Source organism: Mastomys coucha, unplaced genomic scaffold (genome assembly GCF_008632895.1).
Source record: "Mastomys coucha isolate ucsf_1 unplaced genomic scaffold, UCSF_Mcou_1 pScaffold9, whole genome shotgun sequence".
Lineage (NCBI taxonomy): Eukaryota > Metazoa > Chordata > Mammalia > Rodentia > Muridae > Mastomys > Mastomys coucha.
Window position 1 is genome coordinate 44116766 of NW_022196915.1, and position 15673 is coordinate 44132438.

The window sequence follows — 15673 nt, forward strand, 5'->3', positions numbered from 1 at the left end:
TGTGTATGAGTACACTGTAGCTATACAGATAGCTGTGGGCCATCTGGTGTGTGGCTGCTGTTGAACTCAGGACCTTGTTGAACTCAGGACCTCTGCCTGGCCCTGCTCGCTCTGGTGTAATTTTCTGCAGCTGTCTTCAGACACTCCCGAAGAGGGCGTCTGATCTCATTACGGCTGGTTGTGAGCCACTATGTGGTTGCTGAGATCCGAACTCAGGACCTTTGGAAGAGCAGTCAGTGCTCTTACCCGCTGGGCCATCTCGCCAGCCCCCCTATTCTTGATTGTTTATTAGCTCATATTATTTTTGAAGTTTTATTTGTATGTGTGTGTCCTCTTGGAGGCTAGAAGAGGGTGTTTAAATTCCTGGAGCTGGAGTTACAGGCAGTTGTGAGCTGCCTGCATTTCTCTAGCCTACTGTTGATGTCTTTGTGTTACGAGTTTCAAATGGTTATTTGGAGACAGGGCTTACAGCTCAGGCTGGCCTAAAACTTACCATGTACCCCAGACTGATGTCAAGCTCACAGCCATTCTTCTGCCTATCAGGCCTGGCTAAATGTCTTTTTTTTTTCTTCCTTCCTTTGGACTCCTGAAATTAAATTCAGTGCCTTGTATGTGGTAGGTTTATCTGGAAGGGTTTACTAGTCATGATCTGTATTATTCAAAACAAGACAGCCTTCAAAATTACAACAGCTGAATTTGCAAATGGTATGCAGAATTCTTTAAGTCAGTAACATTTTCTGGCTAAGAAACCCAGGATGCTTATGTATTTCACATTTAGTTTGCACAGCACTGGCTGAATATTTACTTGTAAACACAAGCTTCTCAATGTTTCCCAAGGCAGAGTGTGCATATGCACTTCACAAATGCCTGAATTCACGTCTGCCTCTTCATGGATCCTCCATGGACAGGGGACATTATGGAGCCTGGTCACACCGCACCGCAGAGGCAGGGGACGGCTGAGTCACAGGAGCTGTCTACAGAGAGGCTCCGAACAGCCCTCCTTATCCCATACTGCCAGTGGCCTGCGGTTTGGTTTTCTGTGGCATTCCAGAAGAAAATTATTTTCTTTTCTTTTTCCATTCTCTCCTTCCCCTACTAAAGAACTATTGATCCTTTTAATCTCACCTCCCAAGTGGCAAACCAAAGCCCTATTTCTGTACTATAGGCATACAGCTTTAGGAGCAAAGCACCTCTCCCCCAAACTACTAGATTTACAATGAAACGCCTCTTCCCCATATCTCCTGGCTTTGGGGCCCCATTCTTCAGAAGCTATCGTCTTCAGTTCTTGGTTTCTTTCATCCTTTGCCCCACATCTTTACCACTATGCTTAGAATCAATCTCTATCCGATCTGTTCCTATGGCTCGCACTTCACTCTCTCACATACACCCCCTCCCTTCATCTCGTGAGGTAGTTGGAATCCACATCTTAGATAACTGGAACCAACAGTATTAAGCCACATATTATACTAAGAGTACATTCTTTTCCAGTGTGATCACTGGTTTTTCCTAGTTAATACTCGTGCATGATTGCCACCTACCTACCTCCCTCCCTCCCTGTCTTCCTCCCTCCCTCCCATCCTCTATCATAATCAGGGTCTTACATATCCCACACTGGCTTTGAACTTATGTGGCTTGAAACTTCTGATTCTCCCGCTTCCCCCTCCTACGCACTGGGATTACAAGTGTGAGCCATCAGACCCCTCTTGTGCAGTACTAAGGATGAGGCCGGTTTCATGGATGCTAGGTAAGAACTCCACCAATGAGCTGCGTGTGCAGTCCTTCATCCTTACCTTCAGTTCTCAAGCCCTTTATGGGCCTTTGAACAGAACTCTCTTCCTGCAGGGTCCTCATCATTCTATCTTGCCCCCTGGAGCTCTCTCTCCCCTCAAGGAACTGGGACCACTGCTGTGCAGGTTTCAGAGGGCCCCTCCCTGGGACGTGTGGGAACCGTCTCCTGCTCTGTGTGTCAGTAAGCCTCCGTCCTAGCACTCCCACCGACCTTCCTTCCTTGGTTCACATCTTCCCTACAGCAGAGCTCAGACCTGCTTTCCTTCGTTTACTTGCTAGAGCTGAGCTTTCTGTTGGACGTGCTCCAAGTCTAAATGCATCTCTGTTCTCACACTTGACTGACAGCTTAGCTGAATAAATTTTTATCAGAATATTTGCAGCAGTTTAGATTTGTAATTCCTTCCTTCCTTCATTTACCTATCCATTACCTTTTATTTTGAGACAGAGCCCTGGCTGGCCTGGAACTCAACGATCTACCTGCTCCGGCCTCCCCAGTGCTGGGATTAAAGGCGGCTATCATCACAGCCAGCAACTGCAGTTTCTTTAACAGTTTGGGTGGTGGTGATGAGACTGGCCTTATGCTGTGCTGCTGAGGACAACTGTAAGCTCCAGAACCCCCTGTATGCCGGGTAACAGACATGTGCCATTCCATCCAGCTCTAGAGTTCTAGTTTCTAATCAAGTTATTGAGAGGGGTGATGTGGCTCTGATCCTAAGGTTCTAGGAAGACCAGGTCTTCCTCAGGAAGGTCTGAGGATCTTCATATTTGTGTAACCCTTAGATCTCCTTCAATCACCTCTCACCTTACTACTATTTCTTTGACAAGTCTCTCACTAACCCTGGGGCTCATTAATGTGGTTGGATTTGCTGGCTGTGGGCTGTGGGGACCTTCCTGTCTCTACTTCCCCAGCGCTGGGCTCTCAAGGGCACATCATCGATTCTAGCTATTTACATGAGTGCTGAACCTGAACTCAGGGCTTCATGCCTGACAAACTAATACACCCTACTCCTGGATTTTCTTGACTAGCCATATCCAGAATTTTCTTGTGTCTCTGTGTGTACATGTGGATGTGTGTGCATTGCTAGGTATGGAAAATAGGAATACATGTATGGAATACATGCTAGGCAGTGGCTTACCAATGAGCTATAAACCAATGAGTTTGTTTTGGAGATGGGGGGGTGTCTCATGATATAATTCAGGCCAGCCCTGCTGGGGGGCAGCTCTGGCCCTTTTGACAGGGTAGTCCTTGAGAGGAGGTAAGGAGCCATCAAGGGAAGAGAGAATCAGGAGTGGTGGGCTGCGGAATCTTGCAGCTCTGACTGACTAGCAATCAGATTGCTTCTTTATACAGGTTTCACAGAACAAAGACAGACTAATGATTATCCAAATAGTACAAATTATATCATTTGTGTCTGGACACGTGTTTCATTTTTCATTACATGGCCAGGTTTACAAGTTTAGTCACAATTAGAAAGTACAAGTAGAACAGATTTTATTTTTATTATTAGCCCTATAACTCCAATCCAAAGAATCTAAAGATTGTTTTTGTCAAAGCAAACACATTTATATTATGACAGCCTGCTTTTAGGCTGGCAGTGTTCTCAGTTTTAAAGCACTTCAGACAAACAAAAATGTTTATGAACCAGTCTTTTTATGAATAGCAAATACTAACACCTAACTACTTATACCATATTGCTTCATCACCTGCTCTATAAAGAAGGATTATTTTAGTTAATCTATCTCATTTACTGAGTTCTATTCCTCCAGGGTCATATTCTGAATGGACACCTATTTTTTTGTTGTTGTTTTGTTTTGTTTTTTTGTTTTTTCGAGACAGGGTTTTTCTGTATAGCCCTGGCTGTCCTGGAACTCACTCTGTAGACCAGGTTGTCCTCGAACTCAGAAATCCGACTGCTTCTGCCTCCCAAGGTCTGGGATCAAAGGTGTGCACCACCACCACCCAGCAGGGCCACCCATTTTTAAACTACATTTTCAGAGAGCTCTAAACGTATTGTAACAGGAGGCTTTGAGTCTATAACCTTTTCTCCTGGCCAGTCAGAGTCTGTCAATTGTCTCTGTTGACCCTGCACCAATTATACTGTTTGAGATTGCTCAGGGCAGATACACCAAGCAGATTCCTGGAGTAATGGCCTCATTTAGTGATTCCCAGCTAATATTAGTGCTTATCCATGTTTAAGGCTCTCCAGGGCACAAGGAAGACTTCCAAATAGGGCCAGATAGTTATTTCCCTATAAGCAGAAGCTTAGGTAAAAGTAAGTTTAAGACTTTCCTAAACATTTTCTCAGGAAAAGACATAAAGTTAATAATCACAACGCAGAAAGCCCCCAAGAAGGCAACACACACAGTCTAAAACCTAAAGCTGAGAGACGAGCAGCAATGACCACAGCATTAGCTCAGCTGTGCTGGGACCATGTGGAACAGCTGCGCTGGCTTCGTGACTTCTGAAATTTCCAGTGGATATGGTTGTACCACAGCCTTGATCTAATGATCCCCGTCTCAGCCTCCCAAGTCCTGGGATTTAAAAAAAAAAAAAAAATCCCCTCGGGATATTTCCTCACTTTTCTCAACAAACTAAAGTTCCCAAATTAGAAGAGTAAGTAGTGGGAATGAACTAGCTTTTGTAATGCTTTTATATATTTTCTACAACAGTCACATATTACTTTTAGAGTCAGAAAAGAGTTGCATAATTATCTAAAGATTAAGCCGAAGACAGACCACCTAAAGAATAATACTTCAAATGCATGCTGCTTATCTGTAGATCAACCTAAAAGGTGAAAATGCAAAGAGAAGTCAGGCGAAGTGGCACACACTTGTGATCCCAGAACTTACTGGTAGAGGCAGGAGATCAGGAGTTCAAGGCCAGCCTTGAACAAAAAATAAAAATAAAATAAAATAAAAATTACAAGGAAGGAAGTCACGAGAAAGTGCCCTTTGGTTAGATAGAACATGCGGCGTACAGAAGGGGAGCGTTTTTAAGTGGGGTTTAAGGGTGGTCAGAAAACTGTAATACACCTTAAAGGATCTCAGCTGGACACAAATGCAAAAACTGAAACAAACAAACAAGACATAAAACCTTTCTCCACTTACCAAGTGACAAGGAAAGATGGGCCTGTTACTGCAGTCAGCAGACAAATGTGAGCCCTTGTTACTCAGCTGATACTTCAAAATACTGAGGTCAGGGGTTTCCATTAGTAGTTTTATTTTTTTTAATTTCTACTTCTTTTTTATTTTAATTTTTTTGAGACAAGGGTTTGTATGGTCCCTAAACTCATTATTTAGCAGCAGTGGGCCTGAGGCTGTTGGATCCTCCCGCCTCTGCCTCCTGGGTGCTAGGATTACAGGCAAGTACCATTGCCTGCCCCATACCTATTTTTTATATGGCTACAAAGTACATAATGTACAAAACTAGAAATTAACCTATTCTTAAAAATTCTCTCAACTTTCCATTGTATGCTTAAGTACAGCTACACCGTTTGCTGAAATGATCCATTTTTTTTTCCCACTACAGAACCAGCTGGGTTCTACGAAAACCAGTAGGGTGTGCCCTGTGGACAGGACATTACTGTCCCACTACCTGCAAACCCCTTCTCTGATCACCAGCCTGCTAGTCAGAGCCAGGGCAACCTGTGTGCATCCCATCCTAGGACATCAGTCTGCTCTCTGCCTTCCGCCCTTGCTCCCTGGAGCTCCCAGCTCCTGAGTGACAGCAGGTAGAGGGAAGACAAGCGCCACAACTGTACAAACCGCTACTTCCCAACATGGATGCATTCACTTACCCAGTTCTCCTCTATTACCCCAACGTTATATTTATCGTCCCCTCCTGGGTCGATGGACTGCTTCTGCTCAGCATAGAACTCCTGGAGAGCTGCTAAGGTGTGGGAAGAAAGCTGGGGTATGTCGTCGTCTTCTGAATCATCCATTTCACACAGTGTCTGTGGCCTGTAGTGCGAGAATACATGTTGTATGGACTTGTTACTTATGCCCACCAAATAACAATGAGAATCTTTTTTTCTCCATGGAGCCCCAGGTGTTCTTGAACTTGCTCTGTAGACCAGGTCTCAAACTCACAGACGTCCACCTGTCTGAGATTAAAGGCATGCCCACCTTTGCCTAGTGAGAAGTGAATTTTAAACAGAAAGCATACATATCTAGAACATCCTGGGGATGGAGGAATGGCTTAGCAGGTGACATCACTGGCTGTACAGTCCTGGTAACCTGAGGTCAATCTTTGGAATCCCTGTAAAAAAAAGCCAGGTGAAGGGTTGGAGAAATGGCTCAGCAGTCAAGAGCACTCACTGACTGCTCTTCCAGAGGATCTGGTGCCCGCTTCTGGCCTTTACTGGCACCAGACATGCATGTGGTGCATGGACATCTATTAAGGCAAATGCTCATACACATAAAATGCAAATAAAACCAACCAACCAACTAACTGAGGCGGCTTGCATGATATCCCAGGCCCAGTACTGGTAAGAGATAGAAGGTAGAGATAGGAGGTGGATGCAGCAGAAACCCTGAAAGAAGGTATGATAGCCAGGCATGGGGCACACCCCTTTAATCCCAGCACTTGGGAGGCAGAGACAGGTAAATGTCTGAGTTTGGCCACGTCTACATAGCTAGTTCCACACCAGCCAGGGTTACATGGAGACACTGTCTCATAAAGCAAGCAAGCAAACAAGTAGGACCAGGAAGGAACCCACTCCTGGAGGGTGGTCCTCTGACCTTCCCATATGCCAGGTTCCACGCCTACGTCCATGTGCACACACAACGAGCTCTAACAAAAGCACTCTCTCATAGTCTTCTGTCTTTCTTTCCCAGTGGTCTTTAAGATTTTCTCTTTTGATTTATTTCTGCCTTGGTGCACTTTGTACATGTTTTTAGTACTTTGGGTTTACTGAGGTTCTTGGATCTGCAGAGTTTATAGTTTTGTATCAGATTTGATAAAAAGCCTTGGCTATGTGCCTTCTGGGAATCAAACTCAGGCCAACAGGCTTGTCTACAAGAAACTTTACCCACTGAAGCACCCAACCAGGTTCATCTTTGATACACAGTTTTCATCTCTACAAACAGGTAGTCTTTTTCATATCCATACTTAATATGTTCAATCTTTTCTTTACCTGCTTTTCTTTTTTATTTAGGCATTTTGTCCACATACCACATGAATGTCTGGTACCTCAAACCTTGAAGAACTTGTGTATACATAGCCTAGATGTTCCTTAACTTCTTAAACACATGAGGTTTCATAGCTAAGTGTGCGATGGGGGGTGGGGAGTGCTGGCATTGGTGAAAGGTTACTAGATATGCAACAAGCAAAAGTTAACTGAAAACTCAGCAGCTAGTGAGTCTGAGGTGGCTTCATGCAGCTCTGTGCTGCACGGCACTACAGCCCTGGCTCCGCACACAACACATCATGTACTGTGTTGTCTGTACTACGCTCAGTTTTCTACTCTTACAGAAAAAAATGAACCACAGAAAACAGACTTGGTATTTTCCTACTGGCGTTCCTCAACACTGAAGTATCGTATTAGTATTTTGAGGTTGTATTGCATTAGAATATCTGATTTTAAAAACTGTTGTTTGTGAGGCTGGAGAAATGGTTCAGCAGTTAAGAGCAGAAACTGTTCTTACAGAGGATCCGAGTTTGGTTCCCAGCACCCATATAGGGAAGTTAATGACTGTCAGTAACTCAAGCTCCAAGGGATCCAGTGCCTTCTGGCTTCCCCAGGCATGGTCCACACCCGCAAAGGACACATAATTTTTATAAATTATCTCTGGCAATTAAAAAGCCTTTTTTTTTCTTTCGAGACAGTGTTTCTCTGTGTAGCCCTGGCTGTCCTGGAACTCACTCTGTAGACCAGCCTGGCCTCGAACTCAAAAATCCACCTGCTTCTGCCTCCCAAGGGCTGGGATCAAAGGTATGCACCACCACCGCCCGGCAATTAAAAAGCTTTTTAAAAAATGCTGTTGTAACTGGTCACTTGAGTTTCATAAAAAGTCATTTAATAAATTTTGCCTTGGAATTAGCATTTCTGAAGTGGCACTAATAAGATACCTGCCAGTCATGGTATATACTTATTTGAAGTGTTCTTATTAGTCATACCAAAAAGCTGACCAACTCGGGGACATGTTGGAGACTCTGCAGCCTGCAATAGTAAATATTCAGCCATGACATAATTCATTATGTAAAAAGAATCAAGTATGTCTATTAGTATGCAAATCTCTATGCAAACATAAAGTTTAATAGTAAAATTACATATACACCAAAGAGTTGCTTTAAAATAAATGCATAGGGGCTGGAGAGACGACTCAGTGGCTAAGAGCACAGGCTCAGCTCCCAGCACCCAAATGCTGACTCACAACCATCCGTAACTCCAGCTTCAGGGGATCCAATGCCCTCTTCTGGGCTTAGCAGGCACTGGGCATGCACATGGCACACGTATGTACATACATGCAGGCAGAGTGCACAAACGCATCCAATAAAAAATAAGTAAAATGTGTCGTTACTATCAGGAAATGTCTGATTTGATTTTTTCTTATGCCTATGTACGAAGAGTGACAAAAAATTTCTTAGGTGAGGATCATGAGTGTAAAAAGATTTCTATATGTTGCTGTATTTTTTAAATCCCATTTGTTTCCAGAAAAAGGGCTAGAATGTTAATTTTCATTTTGCATTCATAGCACTCTTGCCTATCACAGTACATCCTCTTTCTAAAAGTCTATTTATCCTATATACTCATATATAAACAGAAATATGAATATACGTATACAAAACTCAGTGATATCGTGTAATAAAATGTTAGGGCTTGAGCTATGGCTTAGTGACAAAGTGCTTGCCTAGCAAAAGCATAGGGTTAATCCCTGGCACTACATGAAGAAAATATAAATAACTTCTTTTAAATAAAGTTCAAAACTGTGAAGATTTATAAAAAGGTGCATAAAAGCCATAAGATTATATAGTGGTTACCTCTGTGTGTGAGAACTACGCTTGGTAAGGTTCTATTTACTAAGGTAGTGCTGGGAGACAGACGTTCCCATCTTACTAAGCATTTGGGGGTGGGGGAGAAGCGAAATACGGAAGACAGGGTCTCATTATATAGCCCAGGCTCTCCTGGAGCTCACTATGTAGCTTAGGCTAGCCTCAAACTCGTGATCCTCCTGTCTCAGCTTCCCGAGACTACAGGTATGTGTTACTCTGTGTGGCTGTTTTGTAATTTTTTTTTTTTTTTTTGTAATATCAAAGTAAGTTTGTGAAACTGTTAAGCAGGTCTGAAAAAGGCTGTGTCATAGTAAACTGACCTAGAGTGTTTACTGGCTCATATTTTAGATCAGTGGTTCTCATGGGAGAGCCAGGAGTCACTTTTCTTCTGGGAGAAACACTTGCAAACATCTGGAAACATTTTTGGTTATAATCAAGGGCATTTTTGGCAACCAGTGGACAAAGGTCAGCTATGATGTTGAACTTTCTATAGTTCATAGGACAATCCTCTACTTCAAAGATATATCCAGTCCAAAATGTCCTTAGTGCAGAGGTCCAGAAACCCCAGAGACAAAGAAATGGCAAGGTGGGGACTGCTCTATGACAGAAGTGTGGCTCAGCATCGTAGGGCAACAGGGAAGAACCCGATGAGAAGTAAAGTCAAGGCAGTTTGCCTTGATGGGAAAGAATGGAAATGGGTTACAGGAAGATGGACTACCATAAGCAAAGGAGATCTGCAATGATCAGCAGCAGCAGCAGCAGGGATTCTTCATTTGCATAAAAATCTATTTCCATGCATCAAATCTACCAAAACAACAAAAAACTAACAATACTGTATGTTTCCACAGAGTGTCAAAGTACCTTTTCTAAGATATTTAGATATTGACAACACAGTGTAAACCAGCAGAAAGAGAAGAACCAAAGCTTCATTCCAGAGTCGTTAGTAAACGCAGGAAGGGGACCTGCACATAGGCAAATGGAAGAGAATGGCCTGTCAGCTATCCACCCAGGGTAACTAGAAATGACATTGTTTTCAACGTGGTTGTTCCTGAGCATGAACTCTGTAGATGACATTTTGCACTGTCAAAAGACTGGACATGCCTGGTAGATATTCTCTAAGTAATCTTATTGATTCAAGACAGGGTTTGTATAGCCTTGGCTGTCCTGGAACTTGTTATGTAGACCAGACTATCTATCTATCTGTCTGTCTGTCTGTCTGTCTATCTATCTACCTACCAACCTATGACAGGATTTCTTTGTGTAACTTTGGCTGTCCTGGAACTTGCTCTGTAGACAAGGCTATCTATCCATCTATCTATCTATGAATGATAGGATTTATCTATCTAAGATAAGATTTCTTTGTGTAGCCTTGGCTGTCTCAGAAAATTCTCTGTAGACCAGGCTGGCCTTGAACTCTGAGATCTGTCTGCCTGTGCTTCTCATGTGCTGGATTAAAGGCGTGCACTGCCTAACACACTGCTATAAAAATCTTGGGCTTTCATTTTCATACAAGTTTCTGCCTGAAGTAAACCCTCCACCTTCTAAATACTGCTTATTTTGTTATGTATTTATTATTTAAAGAACGACTGTTGGGTGGGGTGTGACCCAGGGAAAATGAGGGATCAATGAGTTTGAGTTCGAGGCCAGCCTGGCTACACAGTGAGACCATCTCAAAAATAACAAATCCCACCATGGCCTAAGATAAAATTTCCACAGAGAAAGCAGGTCAAAAACACAAAACATGGTAAGTTTGGATGTACATCCCGACCAGCCAAGCCCCAGGCCAAAGCTCGTGGCTTCCTCGTATCCACGTGTATATCCCTCGCCCCCTCCCCGCCCCCCCCCCGCCCACCCATCAGGTTAGAGCACCATTCCGACCGGTCCACTAAGGACTTGTTTCCGGTTCATGGTGTCCAAGTTCACGGAACCCGCAGAGACGAGGCCCCTACTGGGAAAGTCTCAAAGAGTCAATGTGGACCCGGCTCGGCTACTGCACTGACTCCACACCACAGTTCGGAACCCACACCAAACAGCCCTTGGCCCTGACCGCCCCACTCCGCGCCCGCCACTCACCACTGACACATGCGCAGTCGTTACAGTGCGGGGTGGGGGGGTGGGGGAGGGCGGAGAGTGAGGGGCGGAGACCTCGGCGTTTGCGTTGGTGCAGACTAGACGGAGGGGGCCAATGAGCGTCTAGTCCCGCCCAGCCAGCTTCCGGCTTCCACAATCAAGGTTCTAATTAGGTTGGGGTAGTTAGGCTGCTTGGTACTTAGGAGTCAGTCTTAAAATTGATAACTGAAGAAAACAATAAAGGATCCATAATACTAAGGAGATTCAGAAAAGCCTTTCAAACCCATTAGTCTTTCAGAGCCTTCAGTGCTGAATTCACAGTATATGAACACATACTTTACCAACGCATCATGGTAGCTGGCACACAATAGACCTTAATTAAAACTAATGCTCCCTTTTATTCGGCCATTATCAAATCACATGTAATCTTTTCTTTCGCAGGGGTAGGCAAGCTACATTATGTTCCTGCTGTTCTCTTCTCCCTTTATCGATTTCATGATCTGGCTGAGCAGCTTTAAAATCATCGCTCAGACGCTCATGCCATTCAATTAAGCAGCTTGATAATGGACTGTCACAATTTCTATATGCAGTAGTGTTTCATCTGTAGAAACCCATACTTCATTTTGACTTCTATTTCTCTGAAGGAATGACTATTCTATTAAACCAAATAGTTCAAATCAATTGTAACTTATCAAAATGACAAGAAAAAAAACTATTGAAAATGAAGAAACCATCCACTTTTTTTTAAATTAGATGTTTTCTTTATTTACAATATCTCCTTTCCCAGGTTCCCCCCCAAAAGAAAAAAGAAAAAGAAAATGAAATAAGAAAAAAATAAAAATACCCAAAAACTAAAACAATCCCGTTCCCTCCCCCTGCTAGAAACCATCTACTTTTATGACTTAATAAATGCTATTTTTAAATATTAAAGTGTCCGAAGACACCAGAAAGCTCAACTTTTTTGTTTTTCAACAAGGGTTTCTTGATATAGTTCTGGCTGGCCTGGTACTCATTTTGTAGACCATGTTGGCCTCAAACTCACAAAGACCTGCATTGCAACTGCCTTGAACTGGCATTAAAGGTGATTGCCACCACCACCTATCTAAACTGTTAGTTGGTGGCCACTTCATGCAATACATAAAAGTTAATATTTTATCTGTGAAACTTATGCATTGTAATTAAATGTTTCTCAAAAATCATAAATCTAGTATCAAAGGCAAACTAGTCCTTATTGAAGTGAAAAGGCTTCTCAGTCAAATTGGATCTAAAAGATGCTTTCAAATCACATTTTAATTAAGGAATTATTCCTTTTATTTTTAGTAATGGTGCAGAGAGCATACCTTGAAAGATCCCTTAGGATAGAAATATGTGGTCCTGGGGCCCCAGTGGTCAGAGGAGGCAGGTAATTCTCTATGAGTTTAAGGTTTGGACTACACAACAAGTTCATGGAGAGCAGGGCTACATACTAAGACCTTGTCTCATAAAAACAACTAACTAACTGACTGACTGACTAACTAACCTAACTAACTGACTGACTGAGTTTTTCTTTTTCTTATTTATTGTGTTGGGACCAAGTTGAGCCTCCAGCTTTAACCTTTGAAGTAGAAAGAACTGGCAATTCCACAATGCTCAGCCCTTTAAAAAATATATTTTTTATAATATAACACATATTACTGAAACATAAACCCAGACTTCACCATGAGAGCCTTACCACAAATTATTCAAATCACTCTGAGTACAGAAGCAAAGGGAGATCTCTAGTCCCACAATATACAAGATATTAGACTGTATTTAAAAAAATCCAATTAAGATTTACACACAAATTAAAAATGATTAAAATTATTAACCAAATCAAAATAAGATTTATTTTTCAAAATAAGATTTTATAATGAACTAAGTTATAAGTTAGTGTTGGCAGGAAAGTCAAGTTTGGGAATCTTTTTTTTTCTCAGAAACACCACCATCAGGTGCATAGAGATGCCTTGCTTTCAATGATACCCTGCAACATTTCAATGTGGCCACTGTGACAGTATTCTGAGGTGAGGTATTTAAGTGGTGATGAAGCCTAAAGGCTCATCCTTCACTGATGACATAAGGCCCCTTCTAAAGAACTGGACAGGTTTGCTCACAATTCCTCCCTTTCCAGCTCCCTCCTCCTCTCTCCAACTTCAGCTATGTGAACAAAAAAGCCCTCACTAGACACTCATGCCTTCATCTTGGACTTTCTGACCACCAGAACCATGAGAAACAATGCTGCTCTTTAAACTAATCAACTCAAGTACCTTCTTGTATAGCACAAGTGGACCAAGACAGCTGACTGGAAACATGCTTGTTTTGAAATGAGACAAGAGTAGTGTGTCTAACATTGTAAAAAAGAAAAATTTTTGTTTGTTTGTTTTTCAAGGCAGAGTTTCTCTGTGTAGCCCTGGCTGTCCTGGAACTCACTCTGTAGATCAGGCTGGCCTCGAACTCAGAAACCCACCTGCCTCTGTCTCCCACGTGCTGGGATCAAAGGCGTGTGCCACCACTGCCCGGCAGTAAAAGTTTTAAGGACTGTCTATGGAGAGCTCAGTGAAGAAAGTGCTGACTTTCATACATGACTAAACCCACCTGAGGTCTTGGGTGCACACAATATTTAATGACTGTTAGATGTTAAGCCTTTATTAGAATAAATTTACCAAGTAAAGTGAATGTAGCCTTGTCCAATACTATTTTTCACTGTTTTAAAGTTTCATTTGGGAGGCTGGAGAAATGGCACAGTGGGAATTGTTCTTCTAGAGGATAAATTCAGTAGTTCCTAAAACTGGCTCCAAGGGATCTCATGTCCTTTTCTGTCTCTCAGATACCAGGCACGCACACGGTTAACCTCTCACATAAACATTAAGGGCAAAGTACTTTTAAGAACACTACCACTATGAGAATAAAATACTCCATCCTTACTAAGTTCCATTGATATCAGTTTTTTCTTTTCATATTTTATTATTTTGTGGTGTGTTTTCTGTGCGTGTATACTATACACCATATACATTCAGGGGATAGAACATGTTGAATCCCCAGGAACTAGAATTACGGATGGTTGTGAGCCATTATATGGGTGCTGAGATTCAACCTGAGTCTTCTGCATAAAAAAGTGTTTTCTCACCATCTTTCCAGCCCTGACAGCAGTGTTTCCTCCCCATCATATCTGGAAAACACGAGACTTTAACCAGTTGGGTCTCATGCTCTCGGTTAAAATCCACTCAACACAGAACTCAGTAGGTTGTTGACATGTATGCTCAGATTTATGTCAAATGCACTGCGTGGAATTCCACCCACAAACTTCCCTCTTGGATGTCACCAACTATGCCCTTTGTCTCCACTTAGTTCTAAAGTAAAGTTTAATGGACATGTCATTTTAGATAATACAGAAGGCACAAGACCCCATCCATCATGACCCTCGGATGGTTCCTACCTATATATATGGTTCTATCTTTAATACACAGAAACAAATCTCCAAACACAAGAAACATGATTATTCTAAACAAAATCAGGTTAAAATACAAAATATATTTTCAAGATACATTTTCTCCCTTAAAAATTTTAGCTTCTGGGGCTGGAGAGATGGTTAAGCATACAACAGGAGGACTTGAGTTCCAAGCACCCATATATAAAGCCTAATATGGCTGTGCACATCTGTAACCCTGGCACCACGTATGCGAGGGAAGATAAAAGGATCATCTAGGCATTGCTGGCTGCCCACCCAGATCTAAGTTCAGTAAGAGACCTTGTCCCAAGGGATGAAGGCAGTAATAGAACAGGCCACCCAACATCCTCCTCTTGCCTCTCAGATGTTAAAAACACACATTGCTCCCACATCAGCTCACAAATGCTTTTAACCTGAGCTCTAGGGGGTTCAACTTCCTCTTTAGGTACTCTACACAGAGATCCACCCAATTAAAAATAAATTATTTTAGCAATGTATACCCAGTGTAGTGTCTACATGTCATTTCATAGCCAACCAATAACATCTCAGCAATTGGCTCCCTAAGAACCTGTGATGGTTTGAATGAGAATAATCCCCCTTTGGCTCATAGATTTGAATGTCTGTAAATCAGGGAATGGCACTGTATGAAATGATAAGGAGTGGCTTTGTTGGAGGAAGTATATCACTGGGGATGGACTCTGAGGTTTCAAAAGTCCAAGCCAACCACAGTGGTTCTCTTCCTGCTGCCTGCTGATCCAGATATTGAACTTTCAGCTACTTCTCCAGCACCATGCTTATGGGCATGATGATAATGGACTAAAACCTCTGAAACCATAAGGCTAATTAAATTAAATGCTTTCCTCTTTATAAGAGTTGCTGTGGCCATGGTGTCTTTTTACAGCAATAGAACACTAAGTCATAAATTGGTACCAGAAGTGGGGTATTGCTATGAAAGGTCTGACTATGCTGCTTATTGGTGGACTTTGGATTCTGAAAGCAGTTGCAAATGGGCTTAATGGGCCATATCTGGGGCACAGAAGAGAGTGATGCTGAGAGTAATATAGTTTATGATGGCCTGGGCTCAAGGTTTCAGAAAATATTAGTAAGTGGCCTAGAGACTATTCTTGTGATATTTTGGAGAACACAGTTGCATTCTGCTCATATATGAAAACATGCCTGAAGCTAAACTGAAGTTCTAGATTAATGGTATTGGCAAGAGATTTCAAGAGAGCCTAGCATTGACTGTGGTGTGGTTATTAATGGTCAATTGTATGCAGATGTACAACAGAAAGATGCAAGCTGAGCAAGAAAAATACAAAATGTACAGTTTGAGAAAAAAGGACCATCAGGAAGTGTAA

General features: G+C 42.3%; 1 protein-coding gene across 2 annotated transcripts in view; it reads right to left on the bottom strand.

Moving 5' to 3' along the window:
* Eef1akmt1 (EEF1A lysine methyltransferase 1) overlaps nt 1-10894 on the bottom strand; it is a 21402-nt gene extending 10508 nt beyond the window's left edge. The window contains exons 1-2 of one of the 2 annotated variants that reach the window (XM_031362278.1): nt 10856-10894; nt 5586-5748 (exon numbers count right to left, since the gene is read on the bottom strand). In XM_031362278.1, coding sequence (XP_031218138.1) covers nt 5586-5748; nt 10856-10866 — 174 coding nt within the window. In that variant the 5' untranslated portion in view covers nt 10867-10894. Of the gene's footprint in view, nt 1-5585; nt 5749-5953; nt 6047-10855 lie in introns of those variants that run through there. The other variant, XM_031362277.1, reaches the window with a different exon arrangement.
* Nucleotides 10895-15673: the final 4779 nt, after the last annotated feature.